The sequence below is a fragment of the Hemicordylus capensis genome, chromosome 3 (assembly GCF_027244095.1).
Source record: "Hemicordylus capensis ecotype Gifberg chromosome 3, rHemCap1.1.pri, whole genome shotgun sequence".
Lineage (NCBI taxonomy): Eukaryota > Metazoa > Chordata > Lepidosauria > Squamata > Cordylidae > Hemicordylus > Hemicordylus capensis.
Window position 1 is genome coordinate 359118624 of NC_069659.1, and position 13657 is coordinate 359132280.

A 13657-nucleotide genomic window follows, 5' to 3' on the forward strand; every position below is an offset into this window, starting at 1 on the left:
GGCCCCTCCTCCTGCGTGAGGCCCCCTCCGTTTCCCCCCGGGAGCCACCACTGCGTCCGCAGGAGGCTCCTTGGCCAAACAGGCACCCTTGGAGGGGCAGGGCAGGGGGCCTGGGGCAGGCAGCCGCTGCCTCTCGGCCCTTCTGGTGCCCGCCCACCAGCTGCGGTTGCCAGCTAGCGGCTTTTATGGAGGGCTTGCGACTGTTGGGGGCACCAAATCCCCACCACCACAACCACCCCCGGTTTTGTGTGTGCATGTGTTGCGGTGCCTGAAGTTCTGGGGGGCAGCTGGGACATTTTGTGGGCTCAGAACAGGTTGCTCTCGTGAGCAGCCTCTCGGCCTCCTCGGCCTCCTCCTGCTGGCCTCCTTCCAAGGGGAAGCCGGAGGAGGGGAGGCTGGGCTCCCGGGGGGTGGCGCAGCTGGCAGAGCCACGGATGATGCCGGGATGCAGGACAGGGTGGGCCTGGCAGGTGCGGCTGGCTTCCTTCCTTCCTGTGGGGCAGTGAGAAGTTCGCAGCTAGCTAACCGAGGGCACTCAAGACGTCACCCCTGGAGGTTTTCCACACACGGCTCTATGCCTGGAGGGATCTGAGGAGCAGCGAGAGGCATTTTCATTCGAGGGATGAGCCCTCCAACCCCTGCAGCTCCCTGGGCCAAGAGGCACCTTTCTAACGGGGTGATTCTCTTTATTGAGCAGGGGGAGAGTAACTGGCCCTCTCCACCCCCAGCACAGCCTCCCTCCAGTGACCGTTGCTGGCATCTTACCTTACGTTTCTTTTTAGATGGTGAGCCCTTTGGGGACAGGGAGCCCTCTTATTTATTGATTACATACATTTCTCTATGTAAACTGCCCTGAGCCATTTTTTGGAAGGGAGGTACAGAAATCGAATGAATGAATGAATGAATTAGAGGGACCATTCGGCATAGCATCAGCGCTTTCATCAACACCTTTGGAGAAAGCAGACGCCACCCGGAGTTTTTCCCCCAAAAGCTGCTGGAAATAGAGGATTTTTTTTACCCCGAACATAACTTGGGCTAAGCCAGAATTTGCAGCCTCCATTAGGGGAGATCACAGCCTTGTCTGTCCTGGTCCCTGACAGCCGGCAGGGAGGTCGGGTTCAATCCAGCAAATATGTGGACTGGCACACTCCAATCAGGAGCGGATTTGGGGTGGGGGAGGAATGCCCTGTCTGTAAGACCTCCTGCTGAGTAAAAAGATGCCTTTTAAAGTGGTGCATCTCTTCTGTTTAGCATGGGGAGAGCAACTGGCCTTATCCAACCCCAGGACAGCATCCCTTCAGTGGCTGGTGCTACCTTGCATTTCTCCTTAGACTGTGAGCCCTTTGGGGATAGCGGGCATCTTCTTATTCGTTTCTCTTTGAAACCTGCTGTTTCAAAGTGGCCTATCCACAACACAGGAGTCACAGAGGGCAGCGAGCGAGCGAGTGGCAGACCCACCCCCCACGGCGCCAGCAGGCCAGGGGGTTGGCTGCTGGCCCTGCCTTGAGCCCAGAGGGGAAGCTGCTGGCCTGGCCGGGGGGGGGGAGGAGGAGGGCAGAGGGCTGTGTGTGGCACCCCCAGCCAGGAGGAGACGGACTCCGGGTGAAGCAGCCGGGCCCGAGGCAGCAGCCACACTGCTCACCTGCTCATCAGCTTCACAGCGGTGAGCTGGATTTACTCTCCTATTATCCCATTTTTATCAAAATTCAAAATAAGCATATAGAACATCAATAAACATATGCAAATTTTATGCAAAGGAGAGAGTTTGGGGAGGGGTGTGTGTGAAAAGTGCCCTCTATTTCCACTGGGTGGGCCACGCATCTCGCCTGGGTGGGCCACCATCGGGCCGCAGACCTGGGTCTTGCGGCCAGCCCACCCCCAGCCCTCCGCAGAAGCCTCTTCTTACCGAGGCAAAGATCTTGCTGATGGCCGCCTCCAGCTTGTAGTTGGCCACCTTGCTGTCCAGGTTGGCGCTCAGCACGTAGGCCATGGCCTGCAGCAAGGAGGAGGAGCGGGGCGCCCCCCTGCGGGTGGGTCCCTGCGCGCAAGCCAGCCAGCCAGCCCGGCCCGGCCCAGAGGGCAGCCTCCCCCAGGCGCTCCTCCTCCTCCTCCTCCGCGCTCCCGCCAAGCGTCAGGGCAGCACATGGGGAGGCTCGCAGAGGGCGGGTGAGCGGGCAGGAGGCCACATGCGCCAATCCATGGCTGGCAAAAGGAAAGCCCTGGTCCCCCCCCCTCCAGCAAAGACCCCCTTCCGCACAGGAGACACACTCGGCAGAGAACAGGCGAGGCGGGGCCCTACCTCGGTCACGTAGAGCAGCATGGCCATGCGCGCCAGCTTCTCCTGGATGGCCCCGAAGCTGGCCAGGGAGCTCCCGAACTGCTTGCGGTTGGCTGCGTGCTGCACCTGGCGCCCAGGAGGGGGGACGGAGGAGGGTGCGTGCTCAGACCCCTGCCCAGCCAGCCGGCCGGCCCCGATTCACCTCCTGCCACCTCCCCAGCACCTACCGCTTTGCCAAGGACGCCACGCATGGTGCCAGCCAGTGCAGAGGCCATGCCGAAGCGGCCATTGTTGAGGATGTCCATGGCCACCTTGAAGCCTTGGCCCAGCCCGCCCAGCAAGTTCTCGGCCGGCACCTTCACGCCGTCGAAGTGCACCTCAGCCGTGTTGGAGCAGCGGATGCCCATCTTCTTCTCAGGCGGGCCACTAGCATGGTGCGGGGAGACACAGGCAGCGGGTACGGATGTGCACGAACCGGTTCGGAGGCCCTTTCATGGGCTTCCGAACTGGTTCGAACCCTGCCCAGCTCGAGGGTTCGAAGGCAGGGGGAGGATGCACTTACCCACCCCACCCTCGCCACGTTTCCCCCACCGGTGCACATTTCCCTAAAAGCCCGTCGTGCCTCCCTGCCGCCCCGCTCCGACGTTATCTGGGAGTAACTGGAAGTAGTAGCTACGGCTGCGAGCGATGCGTTCGCGTGCACATATATCACACCCATGTGCACATGCACGTTGGATGCATGCGCACAATGCGTGCAGTCAAAGCTACTACTTCCAGGTACTTCCAGATAACGTCGGAGCAGGGCGTCAAGGAAGTATGCTGACGCCCCGACAGACTTTTAGGGAAACATGCATCGGCGGGAGAAACACGGCGGGGATGAGGTGGGCAAGTGCATCCTCCCCCGCCCTTAAAGTCACCCCCCCCCGCTGGTTCCCTATCAGCAGGGAGGGGGAGGGCACCCCTGCGGCGTGCTCTGCTCATGCCCAGAGGGCGTGCTCTCTACCCTCGCTCCGAGGCAGGCAGGCTGTTCCGCCAGAGCCGCCCGTGATCTTTCCCACAGGCTTCGCAGAGCTGCTTGCTCCGGGGGGGGGGGCTGCTCGCTCGCTGCCTCTCACCTGCTCACGCCCCCGAAGCCACGCTCGACCACGAAGGCCGAGATCGGGTCCTTCACCTCCCCGGTGGTCACGTCCTTGATGGGCGTCCGGGCGAACACCGTGAAGATGTCCGCTGTGCCGCCGTTGCTGGAACCCAGAAAAGGCAGGCGAGGGTGGTGGCCCGACTGCGGGGCCGGGTCAGGGGATGGGCCTCCCGCCTGCAGCGGCCAACCCCCAGTGGGCCGGGCCCCCAGGAGGAGCCACGCAGCCACCGCCTCTCCCGCCTGCCCCACACCTGATCCACATCTTGCTGCCACTCAGGGTGTAGAAGCTCCCGCAGGGACTGCACTCTGCCACCGTCTGAAGGGAGGCCGCGTTGGAACCGCTTGACGCCTCGGTCAGGCAATATGCCGCGTAGTTCTCGCCTGTCCGGATGGAGAAGCGAGGGGCTTCCGAGGGTCCGACTGGCCCGGCCTCTCTTAAGAGTGGGGGGGGCTGCCACCACCGCACCCCCCCGCCTCCTTGCCCGGCCCCTCCTGCAAGCAAGGCCTGGCGAGGGGGGCAGCACCTTTCTCGGCACTCTTGCTGGGGGGGGGGGGCTGCTCCTCGGACTCCCCCTGCATCTCCCCCACTCCAATTTGCTTTATGAGCAACACTACGACCCACGTGCTCAAGGGTTCTTTTGCCACCCAAAGATGCTTCCTGGGATGGAGGCAGACGTGGCTGCTTCAGCAGGGCCACCCCCCCCACCCCCCCCCCACACCCAGCGAAGTCCTCCTTGGCCCTCCTGGCAGCGCCCTCCCCTGTGCTTCACCAGGCTGCCCCTCCCGGTGGGGCTGGCAGCCTCCCTGCCCCACTCCCGCCACCGCCCCGTGGCACCCTGACTCCACAGCAGAGAGGCCATGTCTGGCCGCTCCCCCCACCCCACTCCCAGCCAGCCCCACGGCATGCAAGCAGGCCGGCTCCCTCGTGCACTTACCCCTGGCCAGTCGGGGCAGGTACTTCTCCTTCTGGCTCTGGGTTCCAAAGAGCAGGAGCCCCTTGAGGCCGATGGACTGGTGAGCACCAAGGATGATGCCCACCCCCAGGTCATGCGTGCCGAGCACCTCCACCAGCCGAGCGTACTGGGGAGAAGGGAGCGCAGCAGCAGCAGCGTCAGCCAGGAGGGGAGGGGGCCCATGCCAGGGAGTGGGGAGGGGTGGGTGTCCCTGGCCATCCGCTCCCTGCTTCTCTCAGGGCTGGAAGCAGCTGCTGCTGCTGGCGGAAGAGCCAAGCAAGGTCCTTCCAGAGGCCGCCCCCCCCACACACACACAAAGCAGGGAAGCGCCAGCAGGCCCAGGCAGGAAGCAAGTGGAAGACCAGAGGGGTGTCCCAGGAGGAGACACTCAGGCCTCCCGCTCAGGCCAGCTCTGGGTGGACAGCCCCCCCCCGACCCCTCCCACTGCATGGAAGGAGGCATCCCCTGCCACCGCAGAGGCCTCCGAGGGGCAGTGCCCCCATCCCACATGGCCCCCCTCACCTGTGTGTTGCTCAGCCCTAGGCCCCCCAGCTGCTCTGGCACCTGCAGCCCAAAGCAGCCCATCTTCTTCAGGCCCGCCAGGGTGTCTTCCTCTATGCTCCCCAGCTCCTCGTTGGCGGCTGCATCGTTCACTTCCTGCCCAGGGTTAGAAAACAGACCAAAACACCACAGAGGACTTTGCTTGGATGGGAAGATTTGTCCCAAGGAAGAAATTCTCCTCCTGGGACTGGATTGCAGACAGTGAAGGGTCTGAAATGGAATGGTCCGTTCGACTGTCTCTCTTACAGATGTGTGTGGCGAATTGGTGGGGAATGGAAATGCCCTTTCCTGCTGACTCAGGATGAGAATCAAGCCTCCTGCAAGCCTGCCTTATGAGGATCAATTGATAGTCATCCTGCTGCAGCAAACTCCTTTGCTGCATGTCCTCCATGCGCCCAGCACAGACTTCCTTTCTTCTTCCCAGAATTCCCCCCTGCAGCTCCCATGTCCCACCCACCTCGTGGACTGATTCGTTGAGCCCTGGAGTTCACCAGCCTGTCAGTCAAGACAAGGGTTCACTTCGTGGGGAGATTGGTCACTACAATACGCTTGGATTGGGGGGTGCAAAAATTAACGAATTGAGCAATTTGATATTTTAGTCCATGAGGAAGCCCTCAGACTTCGGCTGTTGGTTCCATCTGGTAGGGATGAATGTCAATTTTGGCAACATCTCCCTGAGATGGAAAATGGGTGATTGTGTTGTTGCACGGACAGCTTTCTCTGTGTACATAGGAACATAGGAAGCTGCCATATACTGAGTCAGACCCTTGGTCTATCTAGCTCAGTATTGTCTTCACAGACTGGCAGCAGCTTCTCCCAGGTTGCAGACAGGAGTCTCTCTCAGCCCTCTCTTGGAGATGCTGCCAGGGAGGGAACTTGAAACCTTCTGCTCTTCCCAGAGCGGCTCCATCCCCTGAGGGGAAGATCTTGCGGTGCTCACACATCAAGTCTCCCTTTCAGATGCAACCAGGGCAGACCCTGCTTAGCTATGGGGACGTCATGCTGGCGACCACAAGACCAGCTCTCCTGTGATCACCCCTTCTTTATCTCTACCCCCAGAAGCAATTGCTGTCATTTTTGCACAGAGGATGCGGTTAGGCTGACAATATCGATAAAATGTTGTAGCAGTTTTTGTGTTTTAAACACTTTTGCAAGCGTCCAAGCACCGTTGCACATTTGACTGCGGCAGGCCTGATGGGCAGGACAATGAAAGCACAAGAACACGTGGAAAGGGCTACAGGGCAACTGCTCATCCCCCGTCCTGAGGGGGGTCGGCCTTGTCAAAAACCGGCCCTGTCCATCTGTCCCCCCAGATGGTACAGACCGACCCCGCTGGATCATGGACTATTTGTCTTGTTGCCTCGAAAACAAGAATCTAGACTTAAAGAAGAAAAGAATCGGACGTCCAATTCCAAAAGTGAACTTTGGGAAATGAGGACCTGCCTGTCCAGTTCCGACATTTTGCTGCATTTCGACAGTGTGTGGAGCCACCATGGTCCGAGTCTGATCCAACCGCCTTTTCTCCGAGGGGGCCAGCGCCAGGGTGCCCTCTCACGGGGAGGCCCAGATGTTGCCGACCACAACCCCCAGAATCCCCCACTGCAATGGCCTTGGCTTGGGGATCCGGGGAGTTGTAGCCCACCACATCGGGGCATCCTTCGGAGAGGGAAGAGTGCCCAGCGCCTGCAGAGACCCCCACCCCCACCCCCCACCACCGGCACTCTCTGTGGCATCAGACATGCTGGTTCCGGCTGGCAGAAGGGGGGGGCATGGAAGGTCTGGGAATATCTGCCCCCCACAGCCCAGCCCGACTGAGGGCAAGTCTGGAAAGGCCCTCTCGGAGGGCGGAGGGGGGGACCCTCTGCAGAGACCCTCTGGGCTTCCTGGTCCCCGGCGGCTCCTTGCCTGGGCGGCGGCCCCCGAGCCCCTCTGCAAGCAGCCCCGCGCAGGCACTCACCTCGAAGAAGCGGGCCAAGGGCCCCACCATGGCCTTCAGGGACTGCTCTTGCTCCTGGGAGAGGGCTGTGTGGGGCCAAGAGAGAGCCCAGCAGGTGAGGGCGGGGCTGGCACCCTGCTGGGCCTGGGCTGCGGAGCGGGGCCTCCCACCTCTGCCACGTCAGGCCCTCAGCCCCAACATGGGGGCCCCGATCCTTCCCTCTCTGGCAGGACTGTGGCAAAGTTTTCCTCCGGAGGAGAGCGGCGGCCCCTCCATGAGGCAAGGTGAGGCAAGGGGTTTGCCTCAGGCCACCGAGGACTGGGGCACCAGCGGGGCAGCAGGATCCACCCCCCCCACCCCCCACCGCATCTGAGCAGCTCTTTGGGGCCCAGCTGACCCCCGCCTCTCCTCCTCACATGCCTTGCCCAGCTGGCGAGGAGCCAGGGGGGAGGGGGAGGTGCCGGCCCCCTTCCCTCCTCTGCAGGGCCAGGCCGTGGGCTGTGGCTTGCCCCTTCGCAAGGCCCTGGCCCATGGCTGGCTGCAGCCCCCCCCCCACTGGCCGGTCTGCTCTCCACCCCACGGGCAGTGGGGCAGCGGCCAGTCTTCCCCAGCCTGGGACGGCTCCCTCTGCCTACCTGAGGGGAAAGGGAAGATGTTTTCGGCGGACAGGTGCCCGCAGAAGATATTTGTGACAAAGGATGGGGTTGCCTAAAGAGAGGAGGAGGTGGCAGTTCAGCCAGGTTAGGGGGCGAGGGCGGGGGGGCTCCTTCCTGGAGCAGCCTGGGGGGGAGTGCGGAGCCAGCCCTGTCCTCTCCCCCCCCCCAAGGGAGCCGAGGGGCAGCCGGGGGCCTTCAGCCTGGTCAGGAGAGCCAGGCAGGTGCCAGGTCGCAGGTCTCTGCCGCCTGCAGGGCCTCCCCCCCCTCCCTCCCTCCCTCCCTCTGGGCTTCTGCCCAGCCCAGCCTGACAGGGGCTTCCCAGGACCCCCCCCCCCATCCAGCCCAGCTCAGCAGCCGCCTGCTCAGGGAAGGGAAGCAGGCCAGACACACACACAGAGACCCCCCCCCGTCCTCTGCCTCTGCCCTCCCAGCCTCTGGACTGGCTCCCTGCCCCCCCCCAGTCCTGACCCCACAAGCTCTGAGCTGGAAAGAGGGGTCCCCCTCCCCCCCCCCGTGGTGGGCAGCAGCTTACCGGCTCACTGGGAGCGGAGTACTTGGTGCTCCCGTCCGCTGGGACATAGGAGGGAGTCGGCAGCCTGGAAGAGGAGAAACTCTTGGGGAGCAGGAAGGGGTCCCCAGCGCAGCTGGCGGTGGGCTCCCCCCCCCGAAGGGCCTGAAGGGCGGGGCTGTCCTGGTGCTCCCTCTCCCTTGCAGCACTGCCAGGACCAGCCCCCACCCCCCAGCCCCCAGCCCCGCTTGCACTTCAGCAGCCAAATCCAGGGGGGGACCCTGCCTGCTGCTGCTCTGTGCCATCTTCGGGGCCGCAGTCGGTGGCCAGCTCTGGGCAAGAAGAGGCCCGTCTCCCTGGCCCGTGTCCTCCTTGCGAGCGGCTGAGCCCGTGTCCAGGCCAGATGACATGCCTCCCACCGCCTGCTCCGGCCAGTGGCCAAGACTTCTGCAGGGCCTGCTCAGTCGGGATCTGGACACACAGGGCTCTGGAGGGCAGATTTCCCCAGGGCAATCGACACCTGCCCTTGACTTGCTCTCCCAGGAATGGTGGGAGAAGTGGGGAAGGCAGACTCCGGTCCTCCTGGGCTCTGGTGACAGCCTCGGGGTCAAAGCAGAGGTGTGGAGAAGGAGCTGCCCCTGCAGACACCGGGGGGTTCTTTGCACACTTCCTCAGGCATTGAACTGGAAACTAGAAGAACAGCCGCGCTGGATCGGGCCCCACAAGGCCCATCTAGTCCAGCCTCCTCTTCCCCCCCACTGGCCCCCAACCACATGCCCCATCTCCTGCCTTTGCTCCCCTGCCCCTGGGATCCGGAGGCCTCCTGAATCCATCAGGCCATCAGACTAGCATTCGTATTATTATTTTATTTAACACACTTCTATACCACCCAAAACTCACGTCTCTGGGTGGTTTACAACAAGCAAACAAAAAGTGAAAACATTAGTTAATATACAGGTGAAACTCGGAAAATTAGAATATCGTGCAAAAGTCCATTAATTTCAGTAATGCAAATTAAAAGGTGAAACTGATATATGAGACAGACGCATTACATGCAAAGCGAGATAAGTCAAGCCTTAATTTGTTATCATTGTGATGATCATGGCGTACAGCTCATGAAAACCCCAAATCCACAATCTCAGAAAATTAGAATATTACATGGAACCAAGAAGACAAGGATTGACGAAAAGAACAATATCGGACCTCTGAAAAGTATACAGTGTACTCTAAAAGTGGCCATACCATAGGTTTGTATAAAGGCATTATAATATTAGCACTTTTATTTTTAATCCCCTTCCTAATGATCCCTAGCCTGGAATTGGCCTTTTTCACAGCTGCCACACATTAAGTCGACAGTTTCAAGGAGCTGCCCACCAAAACCCCAAGATCCCTCTCCTGGTCAGTCACCGACAGCTCAGACTCCATCACTGTATACTGTATATGAAGTTGGGGTTCTTTGCCTCAATGTTTCCCGATTTTGTCGCCCACTCCACCAGTTTGGAGAGATTCTTTTGGAGCTCCTCACAATCTGTTTTGGATTTCATTACCTTAAAAGTTCAGTGTCATCAGCAAATTTGTCCACTTTGCTGCTTACCACAACTTCTAGATCATTTATGAACAAGTTAAAGAGCAACGGTCCCAGTACAGATCCTTGGGGGACCCCACTTGTTACTTCCTTCCATTGTGAAAACTGTCCATTTATTCCAACCCTCGTTTCCTGTCCTTCACACAGTTACCGATCCAAACAGGAACCTGTCCACTTATCCCATGACTGCTAAGTTTATTCAAGAGCCTTTGGTGAGGAATTTAATCAAAAGCCTTTTGGAAGTCCAAGTATACTATGTCAACCGCTTCCCCTTTATCCACATGCCTGTTGACCCTCTCAAAGCACTCCAAAAGGTGAGTGAGGCAAGACTTGTCCTTGCAGAAGCCCGGCTGGTTCTCCTTCAGCAAGGCCTGTTCTTCTATATGCTTAACATTTTTGTCCTTCAGTATGCTTTCCATCAATTTGCCAGCACAGCCATCAAGCTGACTGGCCTCTAATTTTCTGAATCCCGCCTAGGTCCTTTTTCAAAATTGGTGTTCAGAAATGACTCTCCCCCAAGCCAGGAGCGGCCCCTGGGCCCTCTCAGGCTGTGCAGCCCCTCTGAGCCTCTGAGATGGGAAAGCAGCCGATCAAGAAGGTGGAGCCCTCCCTCCAAATGCCCGGCGGCTGCAGGGAAGCCTCTCTGGTTCCCAGCCAGCCCAAGCTGGCTGTCTGCCCTCATGGCTTGAAGACGGAAGTGGTGTCTCCGGGGCGGGCAGCCTGCCTCGCCTCGGTGCCCTCTTTGTCGCCTGGGGCTTCAGTCTGAGCCTGGACTCGTCCATGCAGCAGGCTCCCCTTCCAGACCCCAAAGGACACAGACCCGCCCGCTCACCCTCGGCCACTGGCCACGGCACGCTTCTGCAAGCCAGCCCCAGCTGCCACCTGAGCACAGCACCTCAGTCAGGATCTGCCTCTCTGCTTCCGTCCTTTGGACAGAGGCCAGGCCGAGCCAAGCTCTGGTGGCTGTAGAACAGGCCCAGCCGAGGAAGCAGCAGACAAAGGCCTCTTGGCCCTCGGGGAGCACAAGCCTATCCAGGGCATCTTCCGGAATCTACGGCCCCTCCTGGAAGAGTGTCCTTGGGGTGGGAGAAGATGCCAGGCCCTGCAGGCAGACCCCCAGGCCAAAGGGCCCCCTCAGCAACTAGCGCCTGCCTGCCATCTCTCTCCCCAGATCTGCTCAAGCTCCCACCCCCACCCCCAGATGGAGAAGCCCCCTTCTCAGGGGACAGGCATGAGAGACTCCGGTTCAAACCCTCACTCCTCACGGGAGCTCACAAGGTGATCTTGAGCCGGCCACTCGCAGCCTAATGGACCTTCCAGGATGATGGGGGGGAGGAGAACCACCTGGGAGTGGAAGAGCCCAGTACGCCCCCCAACCGCCCGAGCTCCTTGGAGGAGGCAGGGCAGCGGGATCCAAATGCCGGCCCTTCAAGGACAGGCTCCCATCAGGCAGAAAGGCCCTCCGGCCATGGACACAGGCCCAGCCAGGCACCGGAGATGCAAGAGAATCCTCCATGGACAGCCGCCAGACGGCACTCAGGGAGTTGGAAGGGGGGCTGTGGAACTCAGGGGGACTCAAGGGGGGCAGGCAACTGGGATGGCTCGCTCCCTGCCACTTTAGGGTGCCTTTTCTATGGCTCATCCTGCCCAGTGGCCGCTTGTCAGGAGTGGGTCACACTCCAGCAGCCTAGATCTGGCCTGCCTTGGAAAGGCTCCTGCTTCCTTGGCTGGGGCCGCTTGGCCCCTGGGCCCCACTGGGGGCAGCATTCCTTCCGTCTTCCCAGCTATGGGCGCATGCCCTGCACCTGGCCATGTGGGGCACAGGCGCTGCTGTTGCTTTAGGGTTGGTGCCATGGGGGGCGGGGGGGGCAGGGGTCTCTGTTGTTTTGCCTGCAGCACTCCTCCTCCTCCTCCTCCTCCTCTGGATGGAACAAGACCGTAGGGATGTGCACAAAGTGGTTCAGAGGCCCTGCTACAGACCTCCGGGCTGGTTCAAAGGACCGGTGGTACGGCTGGTTCGGTGGCGGGGGGTGGGGGGTACCTTTAAGGAGCAGGGGGGTGCTCTTACACACACACACACACACACACACCGCATTTTCCCCACCTGCGCTGTGTTTGACAATGGCCCTGCAGGGTGGCAGTGTGCCTCCTTGTGCATTGGACGGGAAGTGCCCAGTCACGCTCATGCGCATGCAGGTCGTGCGCACACATGTGCACCGGGCACTTCTGGTCCATCGCACATGGGGCGGCAAGGAGGTAGGCTTCTGCCCTACGGGGGCCGTTTTTAAATGCAGCACCATTGGGGGGAATGCGGCAGCAGCGGCAGTGGGGTGTCAGAGCACCATGCTCCTTCGAGGTACCCCCCTGCCCCGTCGAACTGACCACCTTCCGTGCACATCCCTATCCAGCCAGCACGGCCAGCGCAAAGGGGCTGCAGCCCCCCACCCCACCCTCCTATAACCAAAGGGGGGGGTCTGGACTCTGCTGCCCCCTGCTGGAGACAAAGCCCAGCAGCACGTGGTTTTCCACTCTGCTGCCAGAAATACCTGAAGTCTGCCTTGGCCAGGGATTTGGTCCAACACTCTCTCCTCCACCCGGGAAGCATCACCCGGCTCTGGATCAGGCGCAGCATCCTCTTTGCTGCTGGTGGAGCTGAGCCTGCACCCTCGAGGGAAGCAGGAGGAGGGTCAGCAAGGCTGCCTTGCAGCCAGCCCAAAATGCAAGCCACAGCCCCCCACCCCACCCCACCCCACTGGGACTCATCCAGGAATCTCCTCCTCCCCGTCTGCGTCATACCAGACCTCAGGAAACTCCAGGATGACCCTGTCCTTGCTGAGCCAGCCCCAGCTCCCTCGGGTCTGGTTTTCTTTCTGCCAAAGGGCAGCCCCCTCCCACCCACTGGGGCTTGGGAAGCTCACAAGCAGGACGATGGGGGGGGATGCAGGGGGGTGGCCTCTCTTGCCCTCTGTTCCCAGCAGCGCCAGCAGCCCCCTGCATGGCAAGCCTTCTGCCTCGGATCAGGGAGGGCCCGTTTCCCTGCCATGGTGAGCAGCTGAGGGTGGCCCTCTCCCCCCCCCCCGCCGCCCCCCACAGCTCACCCACAACATGCAGCAGCCAGAGGAAGCCCTTTTGGCCAAGCCAGTGAGGGAGGCTCCAAAGGCAGTGTGACATCAGGGCTTCCAGGGCGATGCCAGGATGGAGCCCTGTGACAGGCCTTGGTTCTAGAAGGGCTCGAGGGTGTCAGGGTCATCACGGGGTGGGGGGGCAGGGTGAGGACTGGCTGGGCTGCCCGGCTCCTGCTGGCTGGGGCATGCGCTCCTCCAGGGAGGGCAGGAGGCCCTTCTGGGTGCTGGGCACACCCCCTGCATGCAGAGGCATATCTAGGGAAAACAGCGCCTAGGGCAAGCACTGAAATTGCGCCCCCCAACCCCCAAATATCTGACACCCATCTTTCAGATAACTGGAGGGAGAGAAAGTGGAATAGACGCTTTCAGGCAGGAAATGCTCCCTGAAACTAATGGGAAAGTCAGTGCTCAGGGAGGCTCCTGGGGGGCACATGCCCTCTCCCCGGACTCAGAGAGGATGGCAGCGGGCGCCGGGGGGGGGTGCGGGCGATTTTCAATTTTTTTTAAAAAAAATCAACTTTGGTGGTTGGGGTGGGGGTGGGGCATGGCAGGCACTTGGCGCCCCCCTGCAACTGGCGCCTAGGGCACGTGCCCTGCCTGCCCCACCCTGGTTACGCCTCTGCCTGCATGCATGTGATGTCACACAGAGGGGGCGTGACCGGTGCAAGCAAAGGGCCGCCAGGGAAAGGGGGGGACACCAGCACACACACACACACACACACACACACACACACACACACACACAACTATGCACCCGGTCAGGAAGAATTAAAGTTGTGAGATCAAAGATCAAACTGAATTGCATGCTGCTGTGATTGGTGTAAAAATGCTATTTGAATGTGCTTGTGAGTACATGATTAGGATTGGAGTGCATGTGGCTAAAAGTCTCATTCATATATATATATATATATATATAT

The 13657-nt window shown here is 60.6% G+C and overlaps 2 protein-coding genes across 4 annotated transcripts in view; one reads left to right on the top strand and one right to left on the bottom strand.

The window, feature by feature from the left end:
• The window catches only part of LOC128349410 (very long-chain specific acyl-CoA dehydrogenase, mitochondrial-like), a 35054-nt gene extending 22206 nt beyond the window's left edge, over positions 1-12848 (bottom strand). Inside the window, exons 1-12 of one of the 3 annotated variants that reach the window (XM_053305623.1) lie at positions 12714-12848; positions 12162-12273; positions 8055-8118; positions 7502-7574; positions 6888-6952; positions 4892-5026; positions 4352-4496; positions 3668-3797; positions 3394-3519; positions 2506-2704; positions 2300-2404; positions 1907-1993 (exon numbers count right to left, since the gene is read on the bottom strand). In XM_053305623.1, the coding sequence (XP_053161598.1) occupies positions 1907-1993; positions 2300-2404; positions 2506-2704; positions 3394-3519; positions 3668-3797; positions 4352-4496; positions 4892-5026; positions 6888-6952; positions 7502-7574; positions 8055-8118; positions 12162-12273; positions 12714-12786 (1314 nt within the window). In that variant the 5' untranslated portion in view covers positions 12787-12848. The remainder of the gene's footprint in view (positions 1-1906; positions 1994-2299; positions 2405-2505; positions 2705-3393; positions 3520-3667; positions 3798-4351; positions 4497-4891; positions 5027-6887; positions 6953-7501; positions 7575-8054; positions 8119-12161; positions 12274-12713) is intronic. The other 2 variants (XM_053305624.1, XM_053305625.1) reach the window with 2 other exon arrangements.
• Positions 1-13657, top strand: part of LOC128349411 (D-beta-hydroxybutyrate dehydrogenase, mitochondrial-like) — a 196840-nt gene that overhangs the window by 135452 nt on the left and 47731 nt on the right. The window lies entirely within an intron of this gene.